This window comes from Talpa europaea, assembly GCF_964194135.1.
Source record: "Talpa europaea genome assembly, chromosome: 4".
Taxonomy (NCBI): domain Eukaryota; kingdom Metazoa; phylum Chordata; class Mammalia; order Eulipotyphla; family Talpidae; genus Talpa; species Talpa europaea.
This window is the reverse complement of record NC_140070.1, coordinates 105,912,235-105,928,814: the sequence shown is the minus strand read 5'-3', so window position 1 is coordinate 105,928,814 and position 16,580 is coordinate 105,912,235. Positions and strand designations below refer to the sequence as shown.

Below are 16,580 nucleotides of genomic sequence, written 5' to 3'. Positions count from 1 at the left end.
ATCTTAGTCAAAAGGCCGAGAAGCAAATGGCATGTGGATTAGAAACCAGGGGAATGTAAAAACATCTCTTTTCTCTGTTGCTTTAATGATTCTACTGAAATATCTTAGGCTAGTTGCTATACAACTTTTGAAGATGTCCATTATTAAGAGATGAATTATCAGACTGCACCAAACTAAGGCTCTATCTATATCCAGCCTGAGAACAGCCACAAGGCCCTCTACTTTCCAAGACTGGAGATACAAACAATGACTAATCCTCCTTATCTCCATACCTGAGTCATGACTGGGCATAGGCTGGTGGAGGCTCGAGAAGGACCCAACGTAGGAATGCTGAGTGTAACTAGTTGGAGGAGTATATGTGGAACCAGGCAGAGCTGTCAGACTCTGGCTCTTTGTCACCAGCAGCGGGCTTTCATGTTTTCTGGCAAACTACAAAAAAAAAAAAAAAAAAAAGGGTTCAAAGTCAAGGATAGAGACTCTTAGAAGACTGGCACTTGGCAGTACAGGAATACTGGCAGAAGCTGGCCTTCTGGAGCAGACATGGACTGCAGTCAAAGTTTATAGACACAGAGTAGAAAGTATAACTACCTTCTATTACAGCATACAACTTTGCAACAACAATGTCCCACTGTATACTCAGCTTCTACTGCTGGAATTCTAGGTGGTAAAGAAAGAATGTTTCTTAGTGGAAGCAGTACGACAAAGTACTTAAGACTGTGCACATGGACTCAGGAGTCAAATAGATGAAGGTACAAATCCAGGCCCTATCACAAGCTATTTGGTCCAAACTTTGACTGTGATTTACCTGCTCTGTCTCTCAGTGGTCTTTTTTATAAAGTGAGATTAATGCCTAGTTTATACAGCTGAGAGGATTAAATGAAAAGATATACATATTGTACATGGCACCACACCTGGCATGTAGAAAGTATCCCATGGTAAACATAACTCAGATTTAAGAACAGGAGAGACATGGAATTACTCCTTAAAAGTAATTCTTGTCTAGCTGAGACACTAATATTCATCATAAGGTGAGAGAACATCAAGTAACAAACTTTTCTTTATACCTCAAGGATAAAAATAATCCCATATAATCCTACTCCTCTCTCCCCCCCGTAGAATATCTGTTTTACAGTTGCCTGTTGATTTTGATATTGAGAATTTTACAGGGACTATAGCCAAGATGAGAAAGCATGTATTATACAAAAATTAAAAATGATGTAAAAAATATATAAAATAATAAAAAAAATTACCCTGTATAATACTTGGCCATACTAGGTCTGACGCTAGAAATCCTACTCTCAATTCAAAATTACCCCCTCTTTTCCCCAGCTCTTTGTCAAGCCTCCTCTTAAGGAGGTGATTTTAGTCAGACTTTAAAAAAAAAAAAAGAGTTTAAAACTACAGACACTTCCCTCCTCAAATAGATGTAAGCTAAAACTTTTTACTTTAATAGGTATTTAGCCAGTACCTCCCTTTCTCCCCAAACTTTTTGTTTGTTTCTTTTGGGTTTCTTTTTTGACAGTCTTTTTTTTTTTTTTTAAAGATTTATTTATTTATGCATACAAGAACTGGGGCACAGGTCAGAGGTACAGGGGGTGAGAGGATTCACCAGAGACAGAGTGGGGAACAGAACAGAGAAATATACTGAAATACATTGCTGAGGGGAGCAGCGGGCGAGTCAGGAGTAGTCTGCTGCGCAATGTGGGTTAGCTCTCTGGCCAGGGATTGAACTCATGCTGCAGTGGCTGCGGACAGCCTCATAGTATTCCGTCTCAACCCCTTGCGCCACCGGAGAGGCCCTCTTTTTTGACAGTCTTTCAGAAAGCCTTTCAGGAAATCATGGTGTTGCCCAGGAGCCCAACATCGACAAAATTAATTCCTTGCCCCCTTTACCATAGATGCATCTATCTGAGCCAGGAGGCGGGGGTTGTTCTGTTCCACTGCTTCCAGGCATTGGAGCATGGCTGTGACGTGGGCGTCGCTTAGCAGGAAAGCAGTATCTGGGGAGAGAAAAGCTACCGCTGTGATGGAGCCCAATAGGGAGATCTTTAGCTACTCTCTATGGCCCTGGGAAAGTTCAGAGAAGGAGAGAGGAAAAAGGTAAAAATGACTACAGGAGACTCATGCCACTGTGAAGAGAAGAAGAACCATGGATAAATAAAGTACAGGAGAGACTAATAATGTGCAATGTAGCAGAGAGACCACAGCACAAGGGTTCAAAAACAAAGGCTGAGATTTGAATCCTGGCTCTGGGTGACTTTGACCAAGTCACTTAACTTCCTTGAACTCTGCTTCTCTAATTAGAAAATAGAGATACTAATACCTAATTCTCATAAAGAATGTATGTTATAAAGAGTATATGTATAAAAAGTATAAAAGAGTAATTGACATACAGGAAACTCTTAATAAACTCTTACTGGTTTCTGTATATAGTTTGATTGTGTTTTACATGGGAAGTAAAAAAAGAACGAATATGTGCTCCTAATTAGAATCTTTATGACATCAAGAAAAAGTATGAGGCACTAGGTGAATCTACAAAGGAAGAGTAAAGTAGAAGAGAATGAGGAGTATTATCACCCATCCTAGCTAAGTGACTTCTACCTACCTGTGTAGAATTTTCTGATATATTGTCTATCTCCAAGCAGAGGTCGGAGTTGGGCTGAAAGACAATGGCATTGCAAGCTATGCTGCAGCCACAGCTCTGCAACAGCACGTTCATTCACACCATCAGTGCTGCTTTGGCCATTCTCATGCAAGTTGATGAACTGGAAGACAAGGAAACATGAGTCAAAACAAATATGTCCTCATAAATATACAAATATGAGACATAATAATCCTAATTATCTCAGAAAAAAAAAAAACTGAGACAGTAAGAGGAGACAATCAGAAAAGTATTTTTCCTCCAGCTAGCATCTAAAGGTTACTGAGAAGAGGAAGGAAGGAAAGGATTACTGGCTCTGCTGCTAGACTGGGCCAGAGGAATTAAGCAGTTCAGACCAGATATGCAGCTCCAAGAGAAGATATTTACCGCTGCATCTCTCTCTTTATGTTCTAACTTCAAAGAGGCATCTATTCAGAGGAATGGTGAACTTGATCTCTTGACTTCTCTCAGAGAACTCTGTTTCAGGTGGCTTCCAGAAAAGAATACAACAAAAACTTGGGAGAAAGGATCTAGGAACGATGCAACCAAAGAGAAACCATCTGACACATCTTTATGGCTTTAAGCACCGCATTCTTTATTTGGAACCTCCTTCTACTGGCTGTTTTTATTTATTTATTTATTTATTTTTTAATAGAGGCATGTTTTATTTATTTATTTATTTATTTATTTATTTATTCATTTGTTTGTTTTGTTTATACATGCACTGGGTACAGTCAGAAGCGCAGGAGGGTGAGAGAATTCACCAGAGCCAGAGCAGGGAGCAGAGCAGGCAGAAGGACCGAAGTACACTGCTGAGGGGAGCAGCGGGCGGCAGGAGAGGTCTGCGCGCCATGTGGGACCCTCCTCCAGTGGCTGGGGAGCAGCCGGGGATCGAACCGGCGCTGCAGAGGCTGCTGGCAGCTTCGCAACCCAGCGCTCAACCGCTGTGCCACCGGGGAGGCCCTACTGGCTGTTTTTAAAAGGAAGGTCTCATATCCAGGGATTATTGCAAAAAATGTATGGATGGCAATTTCAGGAGCTTCTAAGAGGAAACGACCACAGCAATATATTTTGAAAAGGGAAGTTAGAGGAGTTGGTGGGGAAAACAAAATGAGAAAAACAAAAAAATCTACTTAAAAAAAATCATTGGGTTCCAGCCTTTTCTCATTAAAAGGCCATTCTTGTGATTTGGTTCCCTGACAATTTAAAAACAAATTAACTTTCCTAACATCATTTCAGCAATGAATCTGGCATTAGGTGAGGTATAGAGCAAACAAAACTGGTCATATATCAAGTACTGAAGCTAGATGGTAGATGTTTGAGGGTGCATTACACCATTCTCTTTAATTTTGCTTGTTTTTAAAATTTCCCAGGGGGGTACTCTGCTGAGCTGAGAGGACAGGAAATTAGAGTGCTACACTGGTAGCCAAAGCTCTTAGGAGCACCAGCCTCCAGAAACCTTACTTTTTTTTCTAATTGGTATATCCTCTTCTTAAACAGTTATCAGGGTATCAGTTCTACTTCCCCCAAGTTCTTGGATTTTGAAAAGCTTTATTCTGATGCTATATATGTAATTTGAAAATAACAAAACTTTTTCACACCTTCCCCAGAGGAGAGGAAGTGACCTGGTACAATGGGCTTAAAAAGATATATCTGTTTTTTTTTTTTTCTTTTTTAATTGGGGTGAGAGGATTCCCCAGAGACAGAGTGGGGAACAGAACAGGCAGAACAACTGAAATACACTGCCGAGGGGAGCAGCGGGTGAGATAGGAGGAGATAGGAGAGGTCTGCGCGCCATGTGGGTTGCTCCCTGGTGGGCCAGGGATCGAACTTGTGCTGCAGAGGCCTCGGATTGCTTCACAGTGTGGTGCTTAACCCATTGCACCATCAGGGAGGCCCCTAAAAAGATATATCTTTAAAGCAAACAATCTTCACTTCCAAATCACTGCTACAGGGATAATTTCCTATCCTCAGTTGACACAACACTTGACACACACCATCCTTTTACTCTAGGACATTTTTCACACAGAACATCAACAACAAAGCCTATGGTTACCTTCACTTCTTACCTTTTCCACATGAAGGGCTGAATGGGGACTGAGCCAGCGAATGTCTTTCACAAATTGCCAGTAGTCAGTCTGGCGGCAACATACCTGCTATGGGAATATATAAGGTGAACAAATCACTACCATTTTGAACTAGGTCTAGTTCTAGTGTTGATATTCAGAGAGAGGAAAAAACACATAAACTTCCTTGCCTAACAGGTTCTCTCAGCAGCAATTAAAGGAATACATACATATATCCCTTTAAAGGATATTTGTTTAAAATTATTTTAATCATCTATTTGAACAGGAAATATATGGATATGATAAAGAAGATTATATAGTGAAAATAATCTATTTTCTACCCGTCTCTCTACCATTCAGTTTCCTAGAAGGTAATTCTTAAAACTGATCAAGAGTTACTTGCTAAAAATCAGAGATGGATGTTTTCAGTTCTTACTGCAACCAAAATCAAGTCAGTAAAGAGCTATTTTTCCCATGTTATTCAGATCTGTAAAGGGCTGCATTTAGAGTCAAAGAAATGCTTAGTTCTAGATAAAATAGACTCAGACTGGAAAAGGCTTGAACATGACAAAAAATGTTTCTATCATGAAGATCTAATTCTTATTTTTTTGAGAATCCTTACCCAGACTAGTAGGCAAAGGTTAAAACTGAAATCTGAGTAATTAAAAATATAGAACTAGCATAAGTATTGAGAAAGACTAATTGGGGGACAAAATAAACAGCCTAGAAAGAAACGTTAAAATAAATCATAACTTGATAAATGATCCCAAGAAGCACCTCAAAAATCAATGGGCCCCTCACCTAGATTGGGAAGGTAGAGTGAGAATTAGAAGAATTAGAAGTGTCAGATGTACAGGCTCTTTTGCCAATTAGAATCATAAAGACCTTTAGCACTTGGCAGCAGTTAAGCAGAGTTTCTAGTCTCTGTGGTTTAGTGGATATTGAGTGGTCAGGAGTGGGAGCAGTGAGCTATCAAGTCCAGCATGTCTCCTGGTTATGACACACTGGATTCCTTTCTTCAGACAAAATTTAAGGATAACTCAGAAATGAAATAGGGAACATCACTACAGATCCCATGGACAAAACTCCACAAAAGACATCTGATAAAGGACTGTTATCCAAAATATATAAAGAACTCTTAAAAAGCACAAAGAAAACAATCTAATTTTTAAAAATGGACCAAAGACATTAACAGATACCTCATTAAAGAAGATATACAGATGGAAAATAAGCACATGAAAAGATGTGCCACATCATATGACCAGAGGGAAATGCAAATTAAAACAACATGATACTTCTATACACCCATTAGAATGGTCAAAATCCAAAACAACATGAACACCAAAAGCTGGCAAGAATGTAGATCAAAAAGGACTTTTATTCTTCTTTGATGGGAATGCAAAATTGGTACAGTTAACTTTATAAAAGACTATTTGGCAGTTTCTTACAAAACTAGACATACTCTCACCATAGGATCCAGATATCACACTCCTTGGTATTATCCAGAGAAGTGGAAAATTCATTCCACACAAAAACCCATACATGGTTATTTGTATCAGTTTTATTTAAATTGCCAAAACTTGGAAGTAAACCAAGATGCCCTTCAATAGGTGAATGGATAAACAAGCTGTGGTACATGCAGACAATGGAATATTATTCAGCACCAAAGAAAAAGATAGGAGTTGTCAAGCCATAAAAAATACCTGGAGAAATTTAAATACATATCACTAAATGGAAGAAGTCAATCTTGAAAAGCTATATATCACATGATTCCAACCATATAACTTTATAGAAAAGGCAAATTTGTGAAAACAGTAAAAAATATAAGTGGTAACCGTGCGTTAGGGCATGAGTAGATGAAGCACAGAGGATTTTTAGGTCAGTAAAAATACTCTGATTATAATGGTAGGTAGATACATATCATTATATATTTTTTCAAACTATAGAATATATAAGACAAAGAGTGAATCCTAATGTGTTTTTAACATTACATACATAAATATACTCTGATTTATTTCATCAGTACTCTACTGAAAAATGTTCACATTATTTGCTTTTTTCATAATTTTTTCTGTTATAAAAATGCTGAACATTCATGTTTCCTTTTTTAGTTTTATGGAGAGAAATTTAAAATTTGAGACTACTCCTTACACTTGTACTTTTTTGCAATGAAATTTTTTTTCCATTTTAAAATCAATATCCTTATTTTTTCCCCTTATAGATTTTTAGTTTGCATTTTCTTTCATATTTAATTCTTCAATCCAGTTGGAATTTATTTTAGACTATGGTGTATGGAGAATGCTTAAATCAATCTACTTCTAACTACCCAATTTTCCCAACAGTGATTGCTGAATGATTATTTCTTTTCCACTGATATTTTTTTCAAGCAAAAAAGTTATTTATTTTTAAAGGGCATAAGTCTAAAAAAATTTTAACAGCTTTTCTTTTTTAGAGCAGTTTCAGATTCTTAGCAAAATTAAGCAGAAAGTACAGAGATTTTCTATAAACTCCCTAGAGTCTTCATTAATGCATGGTCTCCCCAGATATCAACATCCCCTACCCAAATGGTGCATTTGTTTTTTTTTTTTTTTTATTGTTTTTTTTTTTAAGATTTATTTATGCATACAAGAACTGGGGTATGGGCCAGAGGTGTGGGGGGGTGGTGAGAGGATTCACTGGAAACAGAGTGGGGAGCAGAACAGGCAGACTGACTGAAATAATCTGCTGAGGGGAGCAGCGGGCGTGTCAGGAGAGGTCTGCTGCGCCATGTGGGTAGCTCCCTGCCCGGGGATCAAACTCGTGCTACAGTGGCTGCGGACAGCTTCATAGGTTATGTCTTGACCTCTTGCACCACCAGGGAGGCCCCACCGAGTGGTGCATTTGTTACAAGTGATAAACCTACTTTGAAAGATCATTATTATTCACAGTCCATAGTTTACTGAAAAATCAGGCATTTCTGCAAAATGAAAACCATCATAAGAACTATCAAAAGACAAATTAGAAAAAAATATTTGCAACTCACATTACAAAGAACTAATTTCCTTAATAAATAAAGAACTCCTAAAAATCAGTAGGAAAAGACTTACAATCTAAAGAAAAAGGGGGGGAGCAGAGACAAGAAACAGTTCAAAGGAAAAAAATTTTTATGGCTCTTATGGATGTCTTTCATGGCAAGAGAAATCTAACTTTTTACCTATCATATGGTGATAGTTTAAAGTTTAGTAATAGGGCCTCCGCTGCTGGCACAGCGGTTGAGCGCTGGGCTGAGAAGCTGCCCGCAGTCTCTGCAGCACTGGTTCGATCCCCGGCCAGCAGCCAGCAAGGGTCCCACATGGCAAGCAGACCTCTCCTGCTGCTCCAGCGGCTCCCCTAGCAGTGTACTTCATCTGTCTGCCTGTTCTGTTCCCCGCTCTGGCTCTGGTGAATTCTCTCACCCTCCCGTGCTTCTGACTGTACCCAGTGCTTGTATAAATAAATAAATAAATCTTAAAAAAAAACTAAAAAACAAAAAACCAGGCAGTAAGTGCTTCTTTAAAAAAAAAATAAAATAAAAAATAAAGTTTAGTAATACTCTATATTGGCAAGGATATAGAGAATCAGATACCCTTACACACTGCTGGCAAGTTTCTAATAGGTATAATTTCTTGGAGGGCAGTTTAGCAATAGCAAACCAAAACTGAAAAGCATATATCCTTTAGTGCAAGAAATTGTATTTTTTTTTAATATTTATTTATTTATTTATTTATACAAGCACTGGGTACAGTCAGAAGTGCAGGAGGGTGAGAGAATTCACCAGAGCCAGAGCGGGGAGCAGAGCAGGCAGACTGAGGATACACTGCTGAGGGAGCAGCGGAGGGCAGGAGAGGTCTGCGTGCCACGTGGGACCCTCGCCCTGTGGCTGGGGATCAAACCGGTGATGCAGAGGCTGCGGGCAGCTTCGCAACCTAGCGCTCAACCACTGCACCACCGGGGAGGCCGAAGAAATTGTATTTCTAGGAATATCCAGGGCAATGGGCAAAATGACCAATATACAAGGCTATTCAGTATAGCATTTCCACTAACAGCAAATGATGGGAAACATTCTAAATGTCCTTTACCAGGGGACTGGCTAAATAAATTATGGTATATAAATACAATGGAATATTATAAAATGACAGCTATAAAAAAGAATGAAGAAGCTCTTGTATGTAATGATTTGGAAAGAATTACAAGATATACCAATGGGAAAAATTAAGGTGCAGAATAGTGATTATAGTATGCTTTTACCTGTATAAAAATTTAGGAGGAGGAATAAAGAAAATTATTCATAATGCTTTTATAAGGAAAAAGTTCTCTGGAAGGAAGCTATTAAACAGTACCTACTTATGGGTTCAAAAGGAAATGAGATTTCACTATATACATGCTCTTATACTTTTTGGGTTTTTTTAAACTAGATAAATGTATGATCTGGTTTTAAATTAAATATAAAGTCACAAAGTGATATGTAGAGTACGTTAATATTTCTAAATACACGTGATGTATACAAAAAAAGAATAAAAGATTTACCAGAATGTTAAAAAGAGTGGTTGTTATTACTTGATATTAAGATGACAGGTAATATTTACTTTCTTCTAAATTCTTTTTGGTATCTTCCAAATTTTTAACAAATAAAAATGTTACTAATATATTCAGAAAAGAAAAACACAGAGGTCTTTCTTGCTATTTTGTTATTTGTCAACTGGACCATTTATAGTGCCAAGAATGGATTTCTTCTTTATGGCAGAAAAACAGGGAATCCTCTCACTTCTATTCAGCTGAGAAATCTTGGGGACTGAATGAATCCACATATCTAAGCTGCAGAAAAGAAGTTTATCATATGTTTCTTGCCTTATGAAAGGACTACAAGGTAGCCCAGATGCAGGCTATCAAAGAAAATGAGATCCCACTAAGAATATGCCTTTGATCTGATAGCTTTCCTAAGCCCCTATATGATAAAAAAAAAAAATAAAATAAAATACACTTCACATTCTATAGTACACGCTTCTTATGAAAGCACATCAGAGATATGACCGGCATGAATAAGCCCTTCCCCCACTGCAAGGGCACAACACCCAGAATAGCTTCCTAATGACGCAACAACCAGAGCCTTTGAAAGTCTTAATCTTTAGGGAGGAAATGAAAAGGCAAAGCAAGTATTCAACATACTGAGTTTAACTTTTGGATTCTTAAGAGGCAGAACACAGCAGCGGTGAAACTGGTATAGATTTTTTGGTTTTGATTCTTCTCACTAGCGCCTATAATTGCTAAATGTATCTGTATATGAAAGATTTGCCTGCTTTGCTCTGCTTTCACTTATTAACACTATTATTGTTTTGCAGGTTATCATATGCATTAATACTTTTCATTCTGATGACGAAGTGCCTTCACAGGTATCATCATCACTTTTAATAAATACAAAAAATATGTTAATATTAATTTGCTTTTGCATACCATCTTTCATTTGAGAATTTTTTTGACTTTACTATTCCTGACACATTTTCTCCTGGCATAGATGGTAAAACTATTGGAATAAGCTAAGTAATTACTCTAGATGATAATGCAAAATTAGTGACATAGCCAAGAAAAGAACCCCTTTGCTATCAAGCCACAAGTACTTTAGCCACTAAATGGCAATGTCACTTATCTTGTAGCTATTTTGGTCATCATCTCGGAAAGTCTGTATTGAGATTTTGTAAAACGTGTTGGCATGACTCCCAAATTTCTGGCTTGAGAGACTTAGCAGCTGGCAATAACACAAATTAAAACTATCAAGATGTATGTTTATAGCAGCACTATTTATAATAGCTAAGCTTTGGAAACAACCCAAATGCCCAAAAATAGATGACTGGATCAAGAAGATGTGGTACATATACACCATGGAATATTACTCAGCATTCAAAAAAGATAAACACATGCAATTTGCAGCAACATGGATGGCGCTGGAAGGGATCATGCTCAGCGAAATAAGCCAGAAAGAAAAAGAAAAATACCGGATGGTCTCACTCATAGCAGGAATCTAGGAAACTTAAATAAGGGACCAGGAAAAGAATAACTATAAGAAAGAAAATATCAAAATCGACAACTATGAACCAGAGACACTCTATGGCGGGTGGGGGCCGGGGAGAGGAAGGCTTGGGGCCAAAATAAGGGGGTTGTAATTGTATGGAGAATATAAAAAATAAAATTTAAATAAAAAAAAAACTATCAGGAGGGAGGGCAATTTCATGAAAGAAAATAAGTTTGATTTAGGTTATGTTGTGCATGGCCTATAGGACACAGAGTTACACGATAACTTACAGAGAAGTTAGTCTTGTAGATATGGAGTTCAGCCAACAAGTCTGAACTAGGTGGGGTGGGGTCATTAATATAAGAGTTATAGTCAACACATTCAGGAAAATGTACAAAGTAAGATGAAATAAGCACATAGTTCAGAACCCCATTACAACAAAACTCCAAGAGGAAGAGAATCCAAAGAAACAAACTAGGAAAGGAGTAGTGACAGAGGTAGAAGTATCCACATCAGAAGACAACAATGCCAATTTTTCACAAATCAAGGTATGATGATTATCAACAGCAAAGAACACGACAGCGCTCAAATGAGAAATGTTCATTGGATTTGGTAACATGAATGTCACTATTTTATGCAAACTTCAGTAGTAATATCACCAGTGGGAAGTGTAGAAAACACACTGTAGTTAGTCTGCTTTGTAAATTCCAATGGTCATAATTATTTTTTTATTGAACTACATGTCATTTGAAAGGAACATTTATTAATTACTTTCTATGTACCACAAAGTACACTAAACAAATTTATATATATTTCATCTAATCTCCCCATCAAACACAACATAAATATTATTCTCATTTTTACAGATGAGATTGGCAAGGCTCAAAAAAACCTAAGTAATACGAGTGACTGACTGTTGTTTTCTAGGTATTTTTCATGTATTATCTCACTGAATTCCCACAATAATCCTGAGACGAGTACCAGAGTTATCTCATTTTAGAACTGAGACACCAAGAGGCAACACGAGTGACGTAATTTACACAATACCAAAGAGTAACGATGCTGAGATTAAAATGTGAGCAGTCTGACTCGAAAGTCTGTAATTTTAACAACTGCGTCACTATTTCACAAGGACTTAAGCAATGAGTCTGGATTTTAATCCAGATTCTATCTGATTCCAAAGATTTCTGTCAATCTACTATATATAATGTTGCCTCCAAATTCCCACAATGGTGTTTTAATAAGATAGCCATTAAGAAGAAGTCAGTTCTTGAAAGAAGAAAGTCTCCCAGTGCCCCATCTTCAAAGTTCTTTGAGAGAGGTCTCACTTTCAGAACTTACTGTGAACAGAGAAAAATCTAACATAAGCAAACTTCTCTACTGAACATCAGTTTCCAATGACATTCAACAGAGAAATGACATTGTAAAGAACACTAAGATATTGTCCAGAGATAATAAATCCATATTTTTAGAAGGAAGGGCAGCAAATTAAGTCCTATCCATTATGAATATCTTAATACCAATTCATTGCTTAGATCTTTTATAAAGTGATAGCTAGTTGAAAATAGATTCTACTAAAAAAGAAACACAAATCTGGCTCAGGGGAAAGAGGACCAGCTAAGAATACCAGGTCCTGACATGGAAAGAGCGTAGGTGTCTGGGAGCACACAATTATGCATGTATTTGTGAGGTCTGATCTTTTAAAAGTAGAATAACAGACCCAATACTCATTTAACTATTTTATGCAGAACCAGACCTTGTTTAAAATTCTGTAAATGAAGTTAACTGCCAATGATAAAGCAAAAACCACTAAGTATTACTGGATTCCACTCATTTTCCATAATCAAAGCTCAAAGTGTTTGAGCTTATTAAGGAGAAGAAACTCAGCATCAATAAAGTTGTAGGGCCTCCCTGGTGGCACAAGGGGTTAAGACACAACCTATGAAGCTATCTGCAGCCACTGCAGCATGAGTTCAATCCCCAGCCAAGGAGCTACCCACATGGAGCAGCGGACCTCTCCTTCTCGCTCGCTGCTCCCCTCAGCAGTGTATTTCAGTCAGTCCATCTAATCTGTTCCCCACTCTGTCTCTGGTGAATCCTCTCACTCCCCACACCTCTGGCCTGTACCCCAGTTCTTGTATGCATAAATAAATAAATCTTTTTTAAAAAATAAAGTTTTATATTTTAAAAAATGTAAGCTATAACTAAAACTACCATTCACAAGTATCAATAATTTGATGCAGTGGCGCAGCGGTTGAGCTCTGGTTTGCAAAGCTGCCGGCAGCCTCTGCAGCACTGGTTGGATCCCCGGCTGCCAGGCGAGGGTCCTACATGGTGCGCAGACCTCTCCTGCCACCCACTGCTTCCCTCAGCAGTGTATTTCGGTCCATCTGCCTGTTCTGCTCCCCACTATTGCTCTGGTGAATTCTCTCACCCTCCCGCACTTCTGACTGTACCCAGTGCTTGTATAAATAAATAAATAAATCTTTAAAAAAATGTATGAAAAAATGGTGCTCAGAGAATAGTCTGAAAATGAGACTATCTTGTAAATACTTCCCATCTATGTCCTAGGATGTTCCTAAGAGGAAAATCCCAATGATTCATCATCATTGTCCTTATGTTCTTCCTTGTCATTGTCATATAGCAGTCCTAACTTCAAAGGTTCACAGGCTAGTAGGTTTCATCTCCTCCCAGCCAACAACTTCATGCAAGTATTTCTTTCCAACAAGTGATTTAGTCAGTCTGGCAAAAAAGAAGAGATCTGCATACCTGGTCATGGATAAGTCCATGATAGAGAATACTCTGCATGTCCCTGCAAAGCCGCTCCAGGCCACCATACTTGGACCAGACGTTTGGGCTGTTGACTGACACCAAACCCTCCACTGTAGTCTTCAAATTACCCAGCAACTGCCAGTGCTCCCTCCTGCAAGGGCATCAATTATACTGATGGTTAGTTGACTTTGTTATACCTGCCCCTGATTGCATCAGAGAAAGTCAAGCCAAGAAACCTCATGCCCACATCCTAACATTTTCTCCCCTGTTAATTTTTTACTTGGGCATAAGATCCAATTCCGAGAAAATTAACATTGTAAAGAACACTTAGATTTTTTAAATAAATTCTCACATTCACATAGCATATTAAGCTTTATAAGGTGATCTTCACCTACTATCATTCAAGCCTCACCTCAATAGCATATTGCCCTATGTTTCTAGGTGTATGACCCATTAAAATCTACTTCTGAACAATGACAGTACATGGACAATATATAAAGAGCATTTGCTCAAAACCATTAATCTTTTGTCAAACAAAAAAGCCAACAAATGACATACATGAGGTACATATACCCGCACACAAATAGTATGGATAAAAATATAACCTGCCTGTGATTTCCACCCCCCTGATTTTTGAAGCTAAAACTGAGATAAAAATATCTTGCTTGCACTGAGCCACTTTTGGTTATGGCCCTAAATCAGTCAACTATTGGCTTATTCTTCTAGATGATATGAAACACCTTAATGGAAAATTTTTAATATTGCTACCCTTGATGATCTTCAAGGTTCCTCTCAAATCTCCAGAATTTTCTCAACAGCTTCTAACCCAATAAAAACTCCAAACCAAATGCATTTATTTGAACAAAGAGTTGGATGCATTGAATAATACTGGTTAAGAGGACTGGAGGAGATGAGGTGTCAAATTATTCCTCTTGGTTCCCCAATTGTTAAGGGACAATACTTCACACTCCCTTTTCTTTCTTTTTTTTTTTTTTAAGATTTATTTATTTATACAAGAACCAGAGTACAGGCCAGATGCATGGGAGGGTGAGAGGATTCATCAGAGACAGAGCAGGGAACAGACCAGGCAGACTGAAGAAATATACTGCTGAGAGGAGCAGCAGGCAAGACAGGAGAGGTCTGCCTTGCCATGTGGGATTCTCGCTGGATGGCTTGTGCTGCAGAGCCTGCAGACAGCCTCACAGTGTGGCACTCAACCACCTGCGCCACCAGGGAGTCCCTCCCTTTTCATTTTTCACTAGAATACAGCTCTTTCTCTTTATAAGGACAGTCATGGGCATGGTAGTAATTTCCTCAAGGAACTTATACCAAAACTATTTTACGTGATTTAAATGCTTATAGGAGTGAGAGGGTAATGAATTGAATTCTAATTCTATCAGTACTCAAAACTGATCACTTGTACATTTTATACATTTTCTGGTCATTTAAAAAAACAGAAGAATATAATAAAAGAAGATAAATAGAATAAAAGAAGCTAGGGTTTGGTATAGGAGTATCATCTAAAAAGGCAAAACCTGGGGCCTCCCTGGTGGTGCAAGGGATTAAGACACAACCTATGAAGCTGTCCGCAGCCACTGCAGCAAGAGTTCGATCCCTGGCCATGGAGCTACCCACTTGGCACAGCAGACCACTCCTGACTCACCCTCTGCTCCCCTCAGCAGTGTACTTCTGTCAGTCCGCCTGTTCTGTTCCCCACTCTGTCTCTGGTGAATCCTCTCACCCCCCCACACCTCTGGCCTGTACCCCGGATCTTGTATGCATAAATAAATAAATCTTAAAAAAAATAAATAAAATAAAATAAAAAGGCAAAACCAGACAGATCTCTGGTCTTCTGCTCTGAAGGTCTTAAGACAAAGAATTCAAACCAGGAGACTCATGAATTTTTTTGGTTTCCCAATGCACATAAAAGTTATATTTACACTGTACTATAGTCTATTAGTTATGCAATAGAAGTGTATCTAAAAAATATACATATCTTAATTAAATATGACACAAGCACAGGTGAGCACATGCTGTTGGAAAAATGGTATTGACAGACTTGTTCAATACAAGATTGCTACAAACCTTCAATTTGTAAACACATTATCTGGAAATTACAACAGAACAAAGCTCAATAAAATGAGGTATGCCCATATACCCAGAAGGAGAATTGCTAGATCATATGGTAGTCCTATTTTTAATATTTTGAGGACCCCCCATACTGTTTGGTGATACCAAGTGGTATCACCAATTTACATTTTACCAACAGTGCACGAAGATCCCCCTTTTCCACATCCTCACCAAAATGTATCTCTTATCTTTTTGATGATATCCATTCTAACAGGTATCAGGTGACATCTCATTGTGGTTTTGCATTACATTGCCCAGATTATTAGTGATGTAGAATATCTTTTTGTAAAACTATTGGCTATGTAACAATTCCATTTCTATACCAATCCCATGAGGTACCTCAAAATAACTAAGATGAACACAGGACTGAGGTGATCACTAAAATGCCATTTACTGTTATACTGTGAGAAACTGCCATAACAAAGGTGAGCTAAAAGTCAACTTTTCCTTCAGTAACTCTCCATCACCTGTGCTTTCTCAGGGCTAATCTGACCTGGTGTGACTGGCATAGATTTTACAATCCAACAGACTACAATCAAGTCAGTAATTCTAAAAATGAATCTGAGTCCTCAAGTGACTCTGCATGTCCGTGTTCTGATTCATTCTGTATTGATCTAAGCTCAACTGTCAAAGAACATCATAATCTTACAAAGGTTAACTTATGATAAAATCTGAAAGTAAGTCCTAAGATCCTAGGGTTTTGATTCTAAATTTATACAAAGAACTCTTAAATCCTAGAACCTGGAGCGTTCATATCTACTACCAACTTCTAGATGAAGCTAATAAACTTTCCTTCCCCATAAAAGTGTCACTGAGATACCAAAGCTAAAAGAAAATGTGGCTTAATTCTAAGATACACCAAGCCATGTATCTTTGATATATGTATGTAGAAAAAAAAATTTTTAAAAATGTGATTTATACAGCTAGTCTGTTTTTAGGATCCTTT

General features: G+C 38.0%; 1 protein-coding gene across 4 annotated transcripts in view; it reads right to left on the bottom strand.

Moving 5' to 3' along the window:
* The window catches only part of RUBCN (rubicon autophagy regulator), a gene marked incomplete at both ends in the record, with an annotated part of 51,623 nt that overhangs the window by 22,957 nt on the left and 12,086 nt on the right, over positions 1–16,580 (bottom strand). For all 4 annotated transcript variants that reach the window (XM_084231295.1, XM_084231296.1, XM_084231297.1 and 1 more), the window contains 5 exons: positions 273–429; positions 1,894–2,000; positions 2,606–2,765; positions 4,711–4,794; positions 13,502–13,655. In XM_084231295.1, the coding sequence (XP_084087421.1) occupies positions 273–429; positions 1,894–2,000; positions 2,606–2,765; positions 4,711–4,794; positions 13,502–13,655 (662 nt within the window). The remainder of the gene's footprint in view (positions 1–272; positions 430–1,893; positions 2,001–2,605; positions 2,766–4,710; positions 4,795–13,501; positions 13,656–16,580) is intronic.